At 36.6% G+C, this 14669-nt stretch overlaps 1 protein-coding gene across 3 annotated transcripts in view; it reads right to left on the bottom strand.

Annotated features, from left to right (window-relative positions):
• fut8a (fucosyltransferase 8a (alpha (1,6) fucosyltransferase)) overlaps positions 1-14669 on the bottom strand; it is a 107008-nt gene that overhangs the window by 42405 nt on the left and 49934 nt on the right. For all 3 annotated transcript variants that reach the window (XM_048191855.1, XM_048191854.1, XM_048191856.1), the window contains one exon: positions 1050-1547. In XM_048191855.1, coding sequence (XP_048047812.1) covers positions 1050-1252 — 203 coding nt within the window. In that variant the 5' untranslated portion in view covers positions 1253-1547. The remainder of the gene's footprint in view (positions 1-1049; positions 1548-14669) is intronic.

Here is a 14669-nt window from a genome sequence, read left to right as displayed (position 1 = left end):
TCTACAAACTGGTGATTTAATGCCAGTAGCAGTTAAAAGATATGAATTTATAAATGCAACTACTCCGGGAGGGTTTTAACATGCTGAAAGTACTGGTAAGCTATTAGCAACCTAAAGAACAGTTACAACCCTCATTATTCATCCTATAAAAGCACTGCAAAACTGCTTGCTGTTTATATCATTGCAAAATGTAAACTATATTATCACTCAGCTTTAATCTGCTAAGTGCAACTATAAAGCGTTGAGATATTAGGATATTATAAACATTAACATTAGGATTTTCTGTAAAGCTGCTTTGAAATGATGTGCTATGTGAAAGTGCTATACAAAAAAAAAATAATAATAATGTAAAGATAAACTGGCTGACCTCATCAATTAACTACTTGGAGGACTAGTCAACAATCTTGCCGATTCCAAGAGTGAATTATAGTGAAAAAAAGTGAAAAGGAAAAACTGGGTGGCATTTTTCCAAAATGGTTGTTGTTGCTTAGTAAAAAAAAAAAAAAAAAAAAAAAAAAAATTGATTGAAATAAAGCTGAAATAAAATAAAAATATTACATATTAAAAATGTAATGTTAATATTGTTTGATTATATTTAATAACAAATATTAAAAATATTAAAAATGCAAATACAAATATTAGATATTAAAAATATAATGGTAATATTGTTTGATTATATTTAATAATAAATATTAAAATATTAAAACTTAAGGTTGCACTGGCAATAAAATAAGTTTAAGTGCCAAAATTATTAAAACTAAAAAAAGAAAGCTAAAAAGAAATCATTCAAAAAATAATAATAATAATAACTAAAATGACAAAAGCACTTAAAATAACTAAAATTAAAATCAAAATATTACTAAAACAACACTGCTTGGGATAATTTGGAAATGTAGAAAGATTATAATCCAGCTCACATATCACATATTAGACTTCTCAAACCTTTTGGCTAGCAGGCCACCTATTGCAGTAGATATCCCAAAACTCACCAAGTCACGTTTGAAGAATAATTTGAAAGAAATATCAGAGACTTTAAACATTTCACCAACCTGAGGGTCTCAGCCATGCGTCTCAGATCTTCATTCTGCTGTTTCAGCCTTTCCAGCTTGGCCAGGATCTTGGAGAGCTCTCTGCTGGACCGTTCCGGATGCTCGCTGTCCTTCACGAGGTGACCCCCAATGTAGAAAAGCAGCGTGCCCCAGGCCAGCAGCACCAGCATAATCCAGCGCCAAGAGCCCGTCCACGGACGCATGGCGCCTAGTGCTGCCCAGCGCACACTTTAATTTCACAACACAGGAGTTTGAGGCATGCTCAGCTCAGCGGTAGCGCACCACCTCGGGGCTCCTCCAGGGACGTCAGGGGTCGCTGGGTCTCGTTTGCGTGTGCGCTTGGAGGCTTGGAGGTTATATCATGGCAGCGGCCCCTCGCAGAGAAGGGGAGGAGAGGTCTGAGATCCCTTGAGATTTTGCTGATGAGACTTCACTTCAGAGAACTGATGGCTCTGATGAGTTCCTCTTCCTTTAGGGCCTCTGCAACGGTTTCTGGTCCTGTAAAAACACAGCAGCGTATATGATCAGTGAGATGATATGACATGCTTCTGCTAACTGTGAGATATAAAGGCATCTCAGTCTGCTCTGAGATTATCTATCAGCTCCGCCCTTTCCTTCTCAAGGATATGAGACTGGATTGAGCTGACAACGCAACAGTCATACAGCTGTTACTGAGGATTAGAGTGAGCTCAAGGAGTGAGCTGTGAAAGTTAGATGTCAAGTCAGCGCAAAATTAAAGCGTGCATAATGAATTCCTCAAAATTAATCAGTTACGGAAAAGTGCAGGGAAGAAACGAGAAAGGAAATAAGAGTGATATGGAGAAAAAGAGAGATCCCAGATCTAAAGAAGAATTTCTGGCACATTTTAATGTTTCTATTTTATTTACGTTTTCTATTTATTATGCCATCTTAAGTGAGGTTTCAAATCATACGGAGTGTATAAAACCATAAATGGATAGATGGATGGATGATGAAAGGTTTAACATTCATTTTATTAATTCAAAATTAATTAATTAACACTAAATATAGGAGTTTGGGGTATGAATCCTTATATAAAATTTTTTTCTAAAATTAATATTTATATAAGTTTTAAATATTCCAATTCTGGTTTGATGAGTTCTGGTTTCCAATTCAAGTGTTTGATGATGTCCCAAATGAATAGAAATAATATATAAACTATAGAAGTAATATCTACCACAATTTTTCTTGACTGCCAAGATAGAAGGCTCCCCGCCCCCAGATTAAAAATGCAAATAAAATGCAAATAAAGTACGTAATGAGGTCATGTGACAACAATGCTGTCTGAAATAAGATCTTAAGAAAAAAAAAATCTAACACATTTAAATGTTTCTATTGTATTTACATTTTCAAAGGGTTTCAAATTGAAGAGAGTGTATAAAACCATAAAAGTACACATTGATATCTCCCTTCACAGGAAGAAGAGAGACAAATTTACCCTGTAGTCAATGCACAATACCTGAATACTACATGAATAAAAGTTAGGCTTGGTTACAATGGCATATTCATTCCTAATTAAGAAGATGTTTTATGTATCTCTTATATATATGTATGCATGTATGTATGGATGGATGGATGTATGTATGGATGGATGGATGGATGTTAATTCCAAATATGCCCTGCAGTAGAAGAAGATAACATGCGCCATAGCACTATAGCTGAATAAACAGAAGATTGAAATGCTTTGATTGATTAAACATGACTAATAAACACACAACTGCCTTATTCTGTGTAAGAAGCCACGCCATCTCACAGAAGGATGCTCAACTGTCGTTATGAATTGAGTTTGGAGTAAAAACATGTTATTAAATGTTGTCTTTTGTTGGACAAGATGTTAATATATTTGACATGTGTTGCTTTTTCAAATATACATTATAAACAACTCAAACTGGCAGTGCTTTCAGATGGATTAGCATTTGGAGTTGTACTTCACTGACAAGTTGCGCATAAAAAATAAAAATAAAAATAAAAAAGCAGCCTTTGCAATTTCATAAATCGCACTAAGAATCGCGTTTAAGCAATAATCGCGTTTAAGTTCAGTGTTATTTTTCGATAAATCGTGCAGCCCTAATGGATGGATGGATGGATTAACATTAATGTTATTAATTAAAAATTAATTAATTAACACTAAATATAAGAGTTTGGTGGTATGAAATCTTAATTTTAAAACGATTTCTAAAATTAATGAGTTGTATATAAATATTCCAAATCTTGATGAAGTGTAATATCTAACATAATTTTTCTTGACTCTTTTTCTGGACTGTCAAGACAGAAGGCTTTTTGTTTTTTGGTTTTTACACAAGATTAAAAATGCAAATAAAATGTACGTAATGAGGTCAAGTGACAACAATGCTGCATGTTACTGTCTTAAATGTTTGCATAATGCATTCTGTTTTACATCATTTAAAAAATAGCAGGCAATATTAATTGTACACGGCACTGTATGCAGTAGTCTTGTATTCCATGCACACTGACCACACTGGCCAAGCTTCTTTTTCGTGTGAATCCATTGAAGACTTTTTTTTCCCTCAATCTCATCGCATTCAATTTAGTCTGCAAACTCTGGTCAAATAATTTATTTTTCCACTCACATACACATACCTACTCTGTGACTTTAGCTCAACTTGTGAATGCTTGTACTTTCATTTATTGACTTAAATGAGCAATCACAGCCAAATTGCACTTGTATTACAATCTCAAGTTAATACATGCAGCACACCCACAAGCAGCCAGAGTCATATCTTAAAAGTGAACCATTTACAGAGCTGAAATAATGTGCCACTCACTGTGCATGTAAAAGTGGCAGACGGATGGGGACTATCTGATAGATTGGGGAACGTAGGCACTGCTTATCCTTCATTATGAATGAGGGCGGAATATAGAGAGTCATTATGGATTTCTGCACAGAGCATATACAATGCATTATAGATTGCAGTGGTGTGTCAGACCCGGTAATCAAAGGCCGCAGTGCGGGACTGAATCAATAGAGTGACCTTCTGCTAGTGTCTCGGTACAGAAGACCGGCAGCTATTTATGCACATCACTACTGCAGTCACGGGGTGCGCACATGGGGCACTACTACACTACTACACACTAAACACAGGGATTTACCCACACTCCTGCTGGCATACACTGAAATCATCTTAAAATCTCAAATTACTCATTAAAGCTTTTGCTTGCTCTTTTAAACTGACACGTACTCTGATATTCACAACTAAAAGCTCCTTCTTCAATCTCCCTATCTCTCTCCTAAAAAGTAATATTCGAACATGGATCATTAAGATATTATACCAAAAAAAAAAAAAAACATGTTTATTAAAATAATAATAGTAATAATAATAATAATTATAATTATTATTATTTCACAAGAACAAAAAAGAGCAGTTTTAATCCATGTATTTATAAAACATGAGATTTTTAATGTTTTTTTAAAGAAGTCTTTTATACCAATCACCATATTATATATATATATATATATATATATATATATATATATATAAAATATGACAAGATCTCAGAGTTAAACTGTGTCAGAAAAAAATTATCTTAATTATGTCAGATAAGAAAAACATTTGGTTCCAAATTGTTTATCATCTTTACTGGTAGTTCACTGTATGAAGAATTTTTGGGTATAATATGTCACAGTTTACTTTATTTTGCTATCCTCACTTACATAAATGAACTATAGTGTCCTGCACCTACTAGTAAAAAATATCAAAAATGTCTGAATCATTTTTGGTTTGACTATATATTCTAAAGGGTGTTAACATTCAAGCAAAAACCAAAATGTAAGTGTAGAATATGGCCTATCTACATAAAGGTCCTTTATTTGATGTGTGTAAAAGAATGAATGACACATAATTTCTCCAGGGCAGAAATATGCAATGCAGGAAGACATATCTCTTTACTACACTATATAAAGTGCCTCTTCAGCATTACATTCTACTTATTTAAAATTGAAATTAACTCAGGGCTAAAGCTGAGATTCACAGTTTCATATACAAATGTATATCACAGAGTGTGAGAGTCTTAGTTTTAAATGATAATTGGGAAGCAAATGATTAAAATACTGCAATAAAGTGAACCAGACAATTTGGTGCTGAAAGAGAAATAATCTGTAAACTGCACCGTCCTGCATGAGTGCACCACCCTTTACCCCGCTCCTACGGCTCATGAATAATTGAGATCTGCATAGTGACACAGCAGCGCACAGACAAGGACAGCAATAAATCCATAATTAATGTCTGCATTTATGAAAGCATGCAGGGCTGAACAACAGCCTGTTCAGGTTTGGATGGATTTTTGCAGGGTTTCAAGTATCTTTCTTGCTCTTCTTGTTCCAAACCAAGGATGAGAGACAAACTCAACAAAAACTGAAATGGTTGGTGAAAACTTTATCGTAAACAAAAACTTCTATGAAAACAACATTTTCATTAAAGTCACAATGTCAGTCAGTGACAGATCTTTTCTTTCATATAGTGACCTACTTACGAGTGAAACAGATCAACAAAAAAGAACAAAATGTAGGGCAGAACTGAATGCGAGTTTGCAGTTGTTTGTAAGAAAGGGGCAGGGTTTAAGCGGACTAAATGACTGGAGAAGTTCTGCATGTGTCACCAAAAAGAAGTCTGTCATTTCACCCGAAGATTGAGTTGACATTTGGATATATATATCAATCGTTTGTTCATATTGCTAGTGTGTCGTATCGTAGTCCTAGTTCGTATTTTTTGTTTAAGTCGACATGAAATGAAAATATAAGAAACTTAATAGAATTAAAAAGAGATCACTATGAATGCTTGACTTCCAACTATCACACACATACATATACATACATATGTATGTATGTATGTATGTATGTATGTATATATATATATATATTTTCCTTCAGGTCAGTCCTATGTTCATAATAAAAAATCTGTTTAAATGTCCGATGTATTATCTTGTCCTTTTAACAGTTAAGGGGTTTTCCTGTGACTGACAGCGCTAGTCAAAGCATTTATCAGTTGCGTTTTGATCCGTTTTGAAAACAATTCAGTCTTTTCAATATAAAAGTCTTCGATACTGACTGACACACTCATAAAGACAGTCTTTGCCACCATCTAATGGCGTGAAAATGTAAATTCTGTTGCTGTTCACGGTCAGTGACTATTTTTTCCGACGGAAGGAAGGCTTTTAGAAAAAGTTTACTTCATGAAAGTTGCATTGATACATATTTTTGGCTTTAATATTTGTATTGTGTGGTAACCTTTATATATAAGCAACAAGGTACTCGAGGCTAGAGCTGTATCGTGAATAAGTCTCGGCTGAAAGGGTTGCAGGCACTCAGCTTCACGTCGTACCTAACAACGCCCTTCAGCCGTGACTTATTCACGATACAGCACGGCCTCTCGTACCTTATTGCTTATGTATCACCACATGGTAAGGAATGCATTGCATTGACAGAGTTGTGGTAACACAATCAGATACTAATATATCTGGTATTACTGCTTTAATATTTCTCTAATGGCACACTGGGTCACTCGTGAATTTGGCCGTTTCAATCACAATCCAATTGCACTGAATGACATGTATCAATATGTACCATATTGTAAAGTTGTTTGCCGAAACCCAGTCCTAATATCAGCTTGTTCTTGTTGACGCTGCAAAAAACAAAGTCAGCCCATGCACTTGATACAGCTGAGCAGCCATGTATGCAGTCATGCTACGCTGACTTCACCATTAAGATTTCCATACCTCAACAACTCTTCAGTGTGACACGAAAGAGTTCATTGCACTGTCTATAAACTTTAAATGCAATTCTTTTCTTAATGGTGCTGGAAATTACAGACTCTTAAAGAGATAGTTCACCCAAAAATGAACATTCTGTGATCATTTACTCACCTTTATGCCATTCCATACCTGTATGACTTTGTTCTTTTCTTTTCTGATGCCAATGCTACATTTTTCAACATTTATCCTTTTGTATTCCTCAGAAAGAAAGAAAATCATACAAGTTTGGAACAGCATGAAAGTAAATAAATGATGGCAGAGTTTTCATATTTGGGTGAACTACTCTTTTAAAATTCAAAACTAACAAAGACTTTAAATGCTCATCGATTCAATGTTGTGATGCTAGACTCACAATACAGCAGCGTATTGATATTTCCTCTTTTTCTGTTGGTTACTTCCTACATCTTCAGTAGATTTTTTTTGAAATTATGTTTCATTGACATTTCTCTGTTAATGCAGCTGTAAATGGCGATGGTCCTTTTCTGCTGTTAAAGATTTATCTTCTTTTTCACTCGCTCTCTCTCTCTCACTCACACACAACACACACAGCAAGGATAATAGACTCCCTAATTTCCTTTCCCATAACAATGTGCAAAATGTCAGCTCTTTTCATTCCAGTAGATGTGCATTGTGGGAGCTCTACATGTCTATGGACCACTCCTACTGACTTCACACAGCATTATACAGCCTGACTCCTGTACGGATCCAGTGTCCTGTGGGAATCACTGATAACCTGTAAGCTCTCAATTCAGGTAAAAGATTAATGTTTAAAACATTCAGAAAGATGAAAAACAAGAATGTCATGTTCAGATGTGATTTGGATGCACATGCCTCACATTTTGTACAGTATCTAGAGCAGTACATCCCACAGGGCTTAAATGTGAGTAGGTCACATACAAACTGCTCTGGTTCTTTTTGAGTTCACACTGGACTCGGGTTACAAGTGAAATGTAAGATATGAGTCCTACAGTATGTAGTGAGTTTTAAATACTATAAAACCAGGCCTTTTGTATTAGATCCTGAGATTTAAGCTCTAGAAATTTGACACAAACTTCAAGGCCACTCCAAGAAGGATGACACAAGATGGAACATTGTTCCCTACTCAAACATATCTCAAGAGGACAGCTGTGTCAGGGCTCCAGACCAACATTTGAGAGCAGTAGCACCAGTCCCACTAAGTTCTACAGATGGTGGCAACAGCACCCGATTTGGTAGCGCTTCAATAGTATCATTCTGAACTGACCGATGCTTTGTTGAGCATTCCATTCTGCGACCTGAGCTAAAACACCCCATGTATCAGACTTAAGGCCCGTTCACACTAACGATAACTGTAAATGATAAAGATACAGTTCTAAAAATTGTTGTACATATAATAGAATAGCAGAATCCATACCAAAGCTATAAGGATAACAGCACAGAGAAACAATATCATTGGAATCACTTTAAGAATTATGTTTTTGAGCTGATGAATAATAAAAACATTGACAGCCAATCAGAATCCATCTTGGTTTAAAGAGCTTGAGCATTTAAAGCGGCAGACTACAAATCTTTAAAATTAATTTAATAAATAGATATTGTCTGCTGGTGTGAACGCTAATATAGTTATCGTTATCTTTATAGTTATCATTCATGGTGTGAATGGGCCTTAAAGGGTTAGTTTCTGTCATTAATTAATCACCCTCATGTCATTCCACACCCATAAGACCTTCGTTCTACTGATTCGAAACAAAAGATTCGTAAAGCTTTGAAGCTTCATGTCATTCCAAAATATGTGACCAAATGGCTTTAGATACTGTAGAACATTGTGCCATCCTACATCTTAAAAACTAGGTTGTAAACAATTTGTGTGAGAAATGTCTATAGTGTTAGACTGTGGCTGAAGTGTGAAATATGTGCAAGAACCTTGAATGTTTGCAACAAAGTTGCACTAAGGTGAGATACTATGTAAGGGATTACACTACTCTCATTGTTTGTGTGCATGTTAGCATGCTGAGACACTATGCAAAAGGTGTGGCTTGCGGCTATCACAGATCATAGAAAAGGTCACACCTGCTTGGAAAGAACAGACACATTCTCAGAAGGACCTGTGTATGTGTGTGTATAAAAAATAATTATGCAAAACACTGGGTCTGTTCGAACAGGGGGTGGGAGGGCAATTAGGAGGGAAAAGCTTAGGTTTGTCTCTTTCATCAGTTTTATATTCAATAAGTGTCACATTAGGCAGGCAACACCTGTTAAGGCAATCTGGTGTTCCCTCTCTAGGTGTATTAGCTTGTGTGTATTTGTAGCGGTTTAAACCACACTGAATGAGCTACTGTATACTAATATATCTGCTGTCTATGTGCATGAAAACTTCTACAATAAAATAAAAATGATAATCAAGTGAGTAATTATAGCCATTCAACATTACAGTATAACTGAAAGCCATCATTGGTAACATTTAGCAATAGGCTTTAAAAAAATATAACAACTTTTACATTTAAGTGAACTTAAAACAGGTTATTGTTTTCATAGTTTTTGAACTATGCAGCCTTGTAAACAGTGCTTTAAGATTTTCAGCTAGGTCTAAATGTAAAATTCAGGTAGGAAATGTACACAGAAACGGAATAAAGTAATCAAATGTAAAATAATACTGCACAGTCTTAACTGTTTAAATTAAATATAGATTAATCCTTATTAAAGCTTCAAAAGTTATTCAGTCAAGAGCAGTGAGTGATTTTTCAGCCCTAAAACATATATAGTTTTATAGTATAGTTTTTGTCAGTGTTTATTTTAAAACACACAATTATTCAGAATATAAGATGAAAAATATTTAATTGATGATTTGTCAACATAATATATAACAATACAATATATACGTTATGATTTTACCTCAAAATCCAACAATTTGACACAAAATGATAACTGCAAATCCATGTTTCTCTGCTGGAGTCGAGTTGTTTCTGTGAACTGCAGCAATACATTTGCTTCTTTTTTGGCAGTCTTTAAATATATACCTCAGGTTTTGTGTCAAAGCTATTTGTACAGTCAATCACAAAGCTCTTTTCCGTTCTGGATGTGTTTTGTGTGTTTTTCACGGCATTTACGTCTTTGTGCCACTTAGCGGGTGTGACCGCAGTTGTAACGGTCGACGGTGACGTCACGTGCATACCCTCTATTGGTTTGTAGCATTGATCAGCGGTTTGCAGAAGCAGCAATGGCATCGAGCGATTTTTGCAGGTTGTGCAAAAAAAACATGAAAGTGAGTGGTATTTACACCCATTCGAGCGATTTGTTTGCTAAACTAAAGAAGTCATTCAGCATCGTCGAGAGGTTAAAAGGAATTGGATTGACGGTCGTGCTTGCCGTCGCTTCTCTATCGTCATCGTGTTATACCCACCAATAGCGAGCAAGGTGGATAAGCCAGTCTGTGATTGGTTCCCGCAAAAGTGTAACAGAAGCAGTAGAAATGAATGTACGGGTTTCCAGACTGAGATGCCGGGCGAAATCAAATCGCCAGCAGATCAGGCTGGGTTTACCCAGTCTAAAGGAACACTCCACTTTTTTTGAAAATAGGCTCATTTTCCAACTCTCCTAGAGTTAAACAGTTGACCATTTTCGAAACCATTCAGCCAATCTCCGGGTCTGGTGGTACCACTTTTAGCATAGCTCATTGAATCTGATGAGACCAATAGCATCTCGCTCAAAAAAAATGACCAAAGAGTTTCGATATTTTTCCTATTTAAAACTTGACTCTTCTGTAGTTACATCGTGTACTAAGACCGACGGATATGAAAAGTTGCGATTTTCTAGGCCGATATGGCTAGGAACCATAGGCGTAATTTACGGGTGGGACATGTCCCGACCACTTTTTGAAAGGGTCGATATTGTCCCGACCACTTTTTGAAACCTCTCGTGGCACGGCTATGTAATACAAAAGAAACACCTCCAGTTGATTATCAATTTGAGTTAATAATAGGCGATCTGGTGCTAGAATGTGTTGTTTTTGAAATCATGTTGAGTGCTCGTTGTCGCTGCTATCAGAGGCGCAACAGTGTTCTCTTGGCGCTCGTGCACACTGAGCCGTGTATACACGGACGAGCGCTTCAATCTATCGCTCTGTTGCAGAGACTATCTATTTGTTAGGCTGAAATCACAAAACAAAATAGCTACACATAAACGTATCCCTGCTATTGATATACAATCTTAATGAACATCTTTGGTTTTAATGAGAAAAAAAAAAAAATCATACATGGTTGGGGTTAGAACCCAGAACCTCTTGCATGCTAAACGAAAATACCGCCACCAGTCCATCAGGACAATCTAATATTCCTCGTAAATAAATATACATACTCTCTGGACTAATGGCACATACATATTCCTGTCCCACCCACTTTTTAAAACAAAATTACGCCACTGCTAGGAACTACACTCTCATTCCGGCATAATAATCAAGGAACTTTGCTGCCATACCATGGGTGCAGCAGGCGCAATGATATTACGCAGCGGCTGTGACCTCCTGTTTGCACAGGGAGCGTGCCTTGCAACCATGGAGACATTTGTGAGAGGCACTGTGTAATATCATTGCGCCTGCTGCACCCATGGTACGGCAAAGTGGAGTGTTCATTTAAAGGAACACTCCACTTTTTTAAAAAAAAGTGGAGTGTTCCTTTAAATGACAGGAAAAAATGGATGCTGCGTTAATTTAAAAAAAAATTATTCTGAAAATTAATGTTAATTTTGACAGCCCTAAAGCATGGAACTTGCATGTTTGCAATTACTGCATTTTAGATACAGTATATCTAAAATATATACAGTATATATAAATTAAGTATAAATATTAATAATAAACACTGTGTGTGTGTGTGTTTGTGTGTGTGTGTGTGTGTGTGTGTGTGTGTGTAATATTAAAAAATAAGGTTTACCAGACCACAAACACACACACACATTACACTTATTCTCTCTGTATGAGCAAGTTCTTTGAAAACATGAAACCCCCAAATGGAAACTACCACTGGAACTGCCACTGGAACAAGCTACAGCAAGTAGCTCAAGTTTCATTACAACTTACGCCTGTTTCACACTGCAAGCTTAAGCGGCGTGTGAGCAGCGCGTGAGCGTAACTACATCGTCACTGCAGCTGCAGAGACGTGCGAGTATTCACGCTGGAAGCGTTTGTACAGCGTCACAGCAGCGGCTCGAAGCTACATATAAAGTGAGCATTTCTTTACAAAGACAACTATAAAATTGTTTTTATAAGTTGGTCATTTATAAACTTGATAGTCTTTAAAGTTTAACATGGGGAGGTGTACAACATTCGCATATAAATGTAAATAAATTAATAAATAAAAATAAACAAATGAAAGCCTTGTGTCATCCATTGCTGTACACGAATGAGGTAAGCTTTGTGTTTAACATCATCTGCAGCGTTTACACGTTTACAAGACAGCAAACACGGGTTTGATTAGGTATGCTGCAGCCTATACATCTCTCTGTGTAATAAACATTATTTTAGTTATATATCATATTTTCTGGCTAGTTTACTTTAGTTTCTTATAATACACCATACTTTAACCCAAACTGAATAATTAAAAACAAGTTTAAATGGGTAAATCTTCTATAATTATTTTTGATTCTTAAATTTTCTTTTCTGTCATACTCAAATTCTTGTTAAAACACATTAGACATCAAAAGTGTGCTTTCACTTTAATTGACCCTTCGCAGAGAGTTTGATTGACAAGCGATCTAACCAATCAGAACGCCGAATCCGCCATTTTGTCCGACGAAACAGTCAGGAGTTAGAAGATTAACCTCGGTGGACTTAAACTTGAAAAATGGTGTGTATTTATATCTTTCCGCGTTTGAAACAACATTCCTTCTCATGTTCATTTGATTGTATAAATGAACTAGTAGGAAGAGATGATCGGTTACGAGCCTCTTGAGCTGAGGCGCTACAGCAATCTATCACGACCATGGTCACGACACATTAAAGAGCTACAGAACGTTTTTTATTGTTTTAATTTCTCAAACTACACAGTTTGAAAGCTGGGACTTTGTTTAATATCATAAGTAACCTGCTCTGTCTTGTCTGTCGACGTGTTATCAGTATCCTCTTTGCTCCGCGATGTATTTTTCACTGTGTGTGGCATGACAGAAGCATGGCTTGTTGGACAAAGCAACAGTAACTAAGGGGGGCGGGTCTTTGTGAAGGGTCAATTGAGCGTCAGCAGCGCAGCAAAAATAGACTCGGCACCCCTCGCTTCACTGCTGCTTATGCGACCCTCCTGCTTGACGCTTACCCGCTGCTCCTGCTGCCTGTGTGAATGCATCCGTTGGTTAACATGCACGTCGGAAAAAATAAGCGCTGCTTACGCTTGCAGTGTGAAACAGGCGTTAGGGTGTTTTGACACTCGATTAAAACGAACCGTGGTGCTCTGTTAGTGCGGTTCATTTGAATAAGCGTGAACGCTATACCATTCGAACACTGGTGAGCACCAAACAAACGGACCGAGAAAATATGGCTGAAAAGACGGGTCTCGGTCCACTCCAAATAAACTAAGATGCGATTCGAATGAAATATGAATGCAACACGGATCAAAGACATGTAAACAAACCAAAACAGGACATGATGTCACAAGATTCGACCCTAAAATGACAAAATCCATAAGCATACTTGTTTTTTCATATCATTGTTGTGATGTTGCCCATCACAGTTTGGTACAGACATCAGAACCGCGTCTCTTCGCAGCAGAGGGATTCCTGCCGCTGTTTTGACTCCTTTAGACATTTTATAAGCTCTTCACGAGTTGTCAGCTTATACAACGAGCGCATTTAGGCCAGCACATAGCATCATTTTAGATGTTCGACAAGTTCCGTCACAAAATATACGTTATAAAAGCCTTTTTTTTTGTATATTAAGGTTTGGTGTTAAAAATGACAGTGTGAATGCTAAGCGAACCAGGACTAAATGTATTGTTTTCTTTTTTTGGTCCAGACCAAAAGAACCAAGACAACCAACCTACAAGTTTAAACACACCCTTAATGAACAAGACAGATAGATCACACACAGAGATGATGTAAAACAATAAAAGAATACATAAAACTAAATATTTACATTTGCTTGAAAGTTATGCCATAAAACTTGCCACTATAGCGGAGTTTCCACCGAAATTACCCAGAACAATTTGTCCCAGGAACTTTTTTTCCCCCCATACCTTTTGCTGTTGCATTTCCATCGCGGTCTCAAGTAGCATGAAGATTAGACAAATTAGTCCATTGACGTCCACCTTAAAGGATTAGTTCACTTTTAAATACACTTTTCCTGATAAATTTACTCACCCCCATGTCATCCAAGATGTTCATGTCTTTCTTTTCGTCAGGTTTTTGATGAAAACATTCCAGGATTTTTCTCCATATAGTGCATTTCAATGGCTACCAACAGATTGAAGGTCCAAACTGCAGTTTCAGTGCAGCTTCAAGGGCTTTAAACAATACCAGATGAGTAATAAGGGTCTTATCTAGCGAAACGATCTGTCATTTTCGACAAAAATACAACCGTTTATGCTTTTTAAACAAAATATCGCCTTGAACGTACTTTCCGCTTCCGCATTCTTCATAACGCTTACGCTGAATGTCCTAAGCCTTCCCTATTCTACTTATGGAACGAACGTGGCGGCAGTTTCGTTTATTTCCGTAAGTTGAATAGGGAAGACATAGGACATTCAGCGTAAGCGTTATGAAGAATGCGGAAGCGGAAAGTACGTTCAAGGCGATATTTTGTTTATAAAGCATAAACGGTTGTATTTTTGTTGAAAATGACCGATCGTTTCGCTAGATAAGAGCCTTATTCCTCGT

Source organism: Megalobrama amblycephala, linkage group LG5, assembly GCF_018812025.1.
Source record: "Megalobrama amblycephala isolate DHTTF-2021 linkage group LG5, ASM1881202v1, whole genome shotgun sequence".
Classification (NCBI taxonomy): domain Eukaryota; kingdom Metazoa; phylum Chordata; class Actinopteri; order Cypriniformes; family Xenocyprididae; genus Megalobrama; species Megalobrama amblycephala.
This window is presented reverse-complemented; position numbering and strand designations above follow the sequence as displayed.